The following is a 7,241-nucleotide window of genomic DNA, read 5'->3' as shown; positions in this document are numbered from 1 at the left end:
CATTTCGATTTTCTTTTATTTTTTCTTTTATTTTTCTTTTTTTTTTCGTTTTCTCTGGGAATTTTTCCATCTCTTTTTTTTTTAGAACAAGTCAATTAATTTATTTGCGGAAACAAAAATGTAATAACATATTACATTTAGAGAAATACTTATAATACGAAGAATCTGGATAAAATGTGCTCAAATAAAGTTGCAGAGAACGTTTGAAAATAGGTGAAAAATATGCATACGATAAATGTCACCAATTTTCTCAATCTCAAACTTGGATAATTAAACCTTTATTCCTCAAACTCGATAATACAGAAACGATTTTAATAATCACAATATCAATAAGACAAATTCAATGACAATATTAATAGGAACAAAAGAGGAAAACCATCGACTAAATTGCTGCCTGATATCCTCTATCCTCTAAGCTATCAATCTGTTGAAACGCATCTTTACAAAATGATTTGGCGCTCAGGACCTTCTACTTTCCTGGAATAAAGATATCCCGGCAAAGCTCTGAGGTCAGAGATATGATCACAATTAGCAGCTTTAATAGGCGCAATGAATACATATGGAATATATTGTAGCAGCAGTATCTTCTCTTCTTCATCGCTTCAATTTTATGTTATGACTTTCGGAGTTTTTCTGATAAGTAAAAAAAAAAGAATCAAGTCCATATGAATTTGTTTTTATTTCTATCGAAATTCATTTCAATTTATCAAATTTTTAATTCGGAAATTTTGGAATTATCAGAATGAGTAATTTTTTATCATTTTGCCAAAAAAATCCACATATTTTTGCATTAAAATTAATAGTAATTAATTCCAAAATATACAAGAACATAATTATATCAGTTAAAATTAGTAAAAATTATTTTTTACGAATTGACATTTTCTACTATACATACATATATATCGATATATATTAATTCTTCATCTTCTTTTGAGTTTCAATTATCGTTAGCACTTTTGCAGTAGTATTAATCGCTAATTGTTGTTCATTTGTTGGCGTAGTTATTGTTAACGTTGAGTTGCTTACTGTATCATTTACAGTATCGTAGAGTCTTATAAAATTACATTGCTAAAAAGTGTGATAATATTAATTAGCAGGTAATTGATAAATAATATCTTAAAAGAAAGAAGAAAACGAAATATCAGTTGTTAGTTGATAATTATTATCATAATTGAAAAGTTTTAATAAATGGTAATTTAATTAATAGCAAAAGAAAGTTTTCATCTTAAGCTAAATGTATGAACAGTTAAATGATTATTTTTTCTATCTCGTATTTATCCATTTGTATTTTTAATTGAAAAAAATTTTTTAATACATACGGTGGAATTTGTTTGGTTCATTTGATTGCAATTGATTTCATCATTATCAGTTAAACCTTAACATTTATGATATAAAAAAAAAATTAAAAATATTTGAAAACAGAAAAACAAAATTAAAATTTTCTTTTTTCATTTATTAACGGTTAAAAAAGATATAATAATTTTCAACAGATTGATAATGGTAATTAGTATCATTAGTGATATTAATTACAGTAACATAAGCATATTTTACTTTTTTGTTTAATACAACCAAAATAAAATAAGTGTAAAATTTTATAAGTATAAAATTTTTAAGTACGATTGATAAGTACTACGATGTTATCTAATATTAACGATTTCGTTCAGTTTATACCACCAAATTCTATTATCAGCTATTCAGTGGAATAATACCATTCTATTCAGACAACTATTTGTTATGTGATATGATACTAGCTATCATGTGATATGATATCAATTATCATTTGATATGACTTATTAGCTGTTAGTTTCTAAATTAATTTCCTGGATTAAATTAATTCCCAATAATTCCTGTACAAATGATAACATTGATTTTTGTACAAATGATAATTGTCACAATTTGTCATCATAACTTTTCAAAATTATTTATTCCATTTTAAGATATGTATTTTTTGTAACGAAAATGCAAAAACTTACCAGTATCAAAATATCGAATAATATTTGATTCATCATTTAAACATTTATTAGCACATTCTTGAATTGTTAAAAAATTATTCTCATTCCCACCCATTCCAGAATAAATAAATGGTATACATTGCCGAAGTGCAACATTATAATAGACACGTTTCATATGTCCCATTCCATGACCAATTTGTACCGGAATACTGCATGGTGACATAAATGCTATAAATTTGTACAATTTTAATCAATAATATATTATCTTTTTTTTTTTCAAATTTTACAACTTTTTTTTTTCGCAACAGATCAATTATTGTAACAATGTAAAAAGCATGAATGCAATGCAATGAAAATGATTACAATAATGATAAGTTAACTTCTAATCTTATCTTGATCATCTTATGTTATAATTAATTAATTTTTGTATTTATTAAACACTTCTGCATGTATTTTTTTTTTTTAATTTAATAAATTTGAATACTTACTTGTTACTTTGCAACATACAGTTGTTAATATATCAGCTCCAATGTGGCAAAAATAATTAACAGGACATGGATTGGTAATAGAACAATGTGAAATTATTGCATTTTCATCCTGATATGGTAATCCTGTTGGACAGATAATTGATAAATTTGATGATGATGATAATGATGATGATGATGATGATGATGATGATGACAATAATGATGATGATATCGGTGATATTATAGCAATAGGTTTTCCTTCTGTAAATTATTGAAATAATAATTCAAATAAGTTTAAAACAAATAAATTGATTACTGTAGTAGATGACAAATTTTGCGAATTAATCATAAATTTGTATTTTTTTCAATTATCTTAAATATGCTAAATAAAATTTTACGGCATAATTAAACTAGAACAGATAATTATTAAGTCAATTAAAACAATCTTAATTTATGATAAGATTCATACCTGGACATCGCTTAACACAATCATTTCTTGTTAAAAAATTATTTTGATTGCCACCAATGCCAGCATATTGAAATGGTTTACAAGATCCGGAAAAACGATCATAAAACCACCGAGTATATGGTCCGTTATCATTGATAATTCCTTGTGATAATGGCAATTGACAAGGATCCGAAGCTAAATTTAAGAAAATTTAACATTGATATAATTTTTATAAATTCAATTTGCACATTTTCAAAAGTTTCGTTTTATTTTCCCTTAAATAATTTTAAATAATTTTAAACTATCATAATATATATATATTCTTACCTGCAGGACAACATACCGTTGTATCAGCATCACCACCAATATGACACCAATATGTTGGTGGACAAGAATAAGCATTTTGAACATTACATTTTGGTAATGCTACCAGATTATTTGTTGTAGTACTATCTAATGGACATGGATTTCGAAGAACTGAAATTTTATTAATAGATTGAAATTTTTTTTCTTACAAATTCAATTTTTGCAATAAAAATTTATAATTTCAAATCTTTTTTTTGGTTTTTATTATCATTATGGTAATCGTAATGGAAAATTAAAAAATAAATACTTGGACATTTTTGCATGCATGCTTCAGCTGTTAAGAAATTATTTTCATTACCACCAAGACCAGTGTATGTAAATCGAAGGCATTGTCGAGAATTTTGATCAAAATACCATCTAAAAGACTAATTACAACTACAGTAATAAAATGATGAAAGGAAAAAAGAAAAAGCAATAAGATAGTGGCAAAAATTACAGCAATAAATTACAGTAATTAAAATTTTTAATGAACAAATTTAATTTATGAAAAAAAATTTTAAATAAATATACAAATAATTAGCAAATAAAAAAAAAAAAAAAAAAAAAACCTATTGAATGAAGTAATAACGATTTATTGGTAAGAAAAAAAGAAAAAAAAAAATGGAATAAACCTGTTAAGTGAAGCAGTTCCAGTTCCCAAAGCTAATGGTGATAAGCATGGTTGACCATAAGATGGACAACAAACTGATGTTTCAGGTGTTGCGCCAATATTACAGAAATATGATGCTGGACATTGAGAACGTAATGCGGAACAATGCAAAATGTTACCATCTAAAGATTCCGCTGGATCACCCATTGAACAGGGATTTCTGTAAAATAATTTTTTTTTTCTTTGAATTTTAAGATTCTTTTTTTTTTTCATTTATTTTTTTTTTCACCAGTATAAAACTTTAAAGTAATACTTCTTTTAGTTCATATCTTCCTCTCTTTTTTTTCTCCCCCCCCCCCCCCAACAATTCACATTTTCTTTTTTTTGTCCTTTCAAATTTCAAATAGAATTAAAAAAGAAAAAGAAACTAAATGATATATTTGATTGAAAAAAATTAGTAAAGAATAAAATATTTGTAAAATGATATATTTGATTAAAATTAGTAAAATATTTAGCAAAAATATATAAATGAATAAGTTTATATTTTTGAACCTTAATTACTCCTACAATTAATAATTTAATTTACAAAATTGTAAAATAGTAAATAGGATTGTTTATGAGATGAAGTTTATATTTCAGTTATTTTAATTCTTTTTTTTTTTTTTAGCATAATTAGGAATAGTATTATTTAAATAACGAAAGAAAAGTTTTTTACACTAATTCTGGGCATCTTTCTTGACATTCTTTCAATGTTTGAAAATTATTTTGATTACCACCATAACCAGTATAGGTAAATGTAGCACATTGACGTAAGCGACGATCAAAATACCAACGTGGAATTGTCACACTTCCAGTACCTTCCATAACCGGTAAAATACATGCATTTTGAGCTAAAATTTTGTTAAAATTGAATAATTTAACAAGGAATATCATCAAGATTTATTTTTTGAAAAATTTTAATCAATCATTTTCTTTTTTCTTTTTTTTTTTTTGAATTTTAATGAAAAACAAACCACCAGGACAACATAGAGAAGCAGCAATATCAGCGCCTACATGACACCAATATCCAATAGGACAAATATTAGGTCCACTAGTTGAACAAATTAAATACTGCCCATCACTTCCGGCTGCTGGTTCACCGTTTGCACATGGATTTGAAATTACTGAAAATTTTCAAAATCGTAAATTTCTATGATTTGAAATTTAATTTTACATTATTTAATGCATTTATTTGAAAAATGGAAGGAAGCGTTTCTTTTTTTTTCATTATAGTATTATAAATAAAGTAATAATCAATGTATGAAATAAATGAATTGTAAAAATTAATGAAATTATTTCAAATTAAAAAATTTTAATTTTAATTTAATAATACAAACCAGGACATGTAGCTTCACAACTTGCTCGTGATAAAAAATTATTTTCATTTCCACCTAAACCAGTATAAATAAATGGTAAACATTGTTTGGTTAACGGCGCAAATGCATAACGATTCAAATGCGCTTGACCAATTCCTGGTACACGTGGCTCATTACAGATATCATTGGATTTTCCTGGACAACAAATTGTTGTCTCTTCTGTATCACCAATATGACAGAAATAGCCCATGTCACAAACACTACAAAAATCTTTTTTAATGTTAAATGATAATTTTTAAATTTAAATTTCAAATTTTGCCAAAATTTTATATTTTATGCAAATTGTTCAATAAAATTAGCGTCTCATAAATTTTGGTTTTTTTTTTTTTTTCATTATAATTTTTGATATAATTGTTGAAATTTGTTAAACAAAGGATAAAACTAATAGCAAGTATAATAAGGTAACAATTAATAAAATTAATTTTTCATAAATTTTAAAATTTTTTCTTTTTTTTTTGGAATCCCTAATATTGTTAAAATTCATTAAAAAAAGAATAAATTAATAGCAAATATGGCAAGGTAATAATAATAGCTAGGTAACTGGCTTAGTATCAGCAGCACTGCACATAACTGGATTCTGATGTTCATCTGTTTGTGGTTGACCAAGTCCACATGGATTTGGCAATACTGTAAAATATGAAATTTTTTTAATCATTTAAAAACATAATCGCATATAACGCAATTCACGTCATCTACTGATATATCATTAAATGACGTCATTTACGTCATCTATTGATGCAATTTTTTTCATCATTTAAAAACATGATCGCATATGATGCAATTCACGTCACCTGCTGATAAGCATTCGTTCACGATGCTATCTATCGTCATGTCACATGTTTTACATGAGCGCCGTATATTACATTAGTTCAACGATGAGCAATTGATCATAAAATTGAAATTGATACATTTTGCATAAACATTTGATACCTGGACAATGTGCTTCACAATCACGTAACGTCAAAAAGTTATTCTCATTTCCACCAAGACCAGAGTACTGGAATTGTTGACAGGTGCGTGTTGCTGAATTGTAGTAAAATCGTATTAAAACCGCATCACCGGTTCCTATTTCAACCTCCTGCTCACATGGTATCCCAGTAGCAGGACAACAAACCTGAATTATGGTTACGAATATGAATAAAATTTATTTATAAATCAGATTTCAATTCCTTCTCTCTATTCTCATTCAAATGTCTCATACCCATCATTCCGTTCCGTTTCCTGAATGATTCTTCCTTAATTTGCATAATCTACGTGCATCCATACCATATATATTTTAACCATAAAAACCATAAAAACATGAAATTGAATTATTCCATGGATATTTTGATAAAAACGAATAAATATTTCGACAAAATAACATATACCGAATTCTCCAATGATGCACCAATATGACACCAATAAGTTGTTGGACATATTAATGGTCCAGTAGCACCGCAACGTGTAATTTGTCCATTTAGACCAATATGTGGTCGTCCAGCAGAACATGGATTTCTAAAATTGATTAAATTTTTACTCTAACTTAAATTTAAACTGAATCTGATGTTTTTTTTTAAAAAAATTTATATTTTGATTTGTTATTTTAATTTCATATTTGCAAGCCATTTGTGTTTCATTTTTTTTTCCGACGTTATATCATTTCCTTATGTAATTATTAGGAAGGATAGAATTATCATTCTATTCATCTTGAAGGTAAAGAAATGTTGGTTCGTGTCTGATCATCATCAATAATTAAAAATAGTAAATTATTAATACTACTATTATTACTATTAATAATAATAATAAAAATAGTGATAGCAACAATAATAATAGTAATAATAGTAATAATAATTAATAATAGTAACAAAAATAATAATAATAATAATAATAATAATAAAATAATAATAATAATAATAATAATAGTAATAATAATAATAATAATAATAATAATAATAATAATAATAATAATAATAATAATAATAATAATAATAATAATAATAATAATAATAATAATAATAATAATAA

The 7,241-nt window shown here is 25.4% G+C and overlaps 2 protein-coding genes across 2 annotated transcripts in view; both read right to left on the bottom strand.

Moving 5' to 3' along the window:
* Positions 1-1,973: 1,973 nt before the first annotated feature.
* LOAG_11125 (hypothetical protein) lies at positions 1,974-5,427 on the bottom strand (the record flags this gene model as incomplete). The annotated part of the gene is made up of 9 exons (XM_003146648.1): positions 1,974-2,180; positions 2,441-2,680; positions 2,889-3,062; positions 3,195-3,344; positions 3,481-3,590; positions 3,845-4,042; positions 4,538-4,712; positions 4,836-4,985; positions 5,199-5,427. Coding segments are annotated over 9 exons (1,632 nt in total), but the record flags the coding sequence as incomplete, so codon positions are not given.
* Positions 5,428-5,769: 342 nt separating this feature from the next.
* LOAG_18773 (kunitz/Bovine pancreatic trypsin inhibitor domain-containing protein) overlaps positions 5,770-7,241 on the bottom strand; it is a gene marked incomplete at both ends in the record, with an annotated part of 6,001 nt that continues 4,529 nt past the window's right edge. Inside the window, 3 exons of the mRNA XM_020451436.1 lie at positions 5,770-5,864; positions 6,168-6,351; positions 6,605-6,731. Coding sequence (XP_020304781.1) covers positions 5,770-5,864; positions 6,168-6,351; positions 6,605-6,731 — 406 coding nt within the window. The remainder of the gene's footprint in view (positions 5,865-6,167; positions 6,352-6,604; positions 6,732-7,241) is intronic.

This window comes from Loa loa (assembly GCF_000183805.2).
Source record: "Loa loa unplaced genomic scaffold supercont3.516, whole genome shotgun sequence".
NCBI classification, from domain to species: Eukaryota; Metazoa; Nematoda; class Chromadorea; order Rhabditida; family Onchocercidae; genus Loa; species Loa loa.
This window is presented reverse-complemented; position numbering and strand designations above follow the sequence as displayed.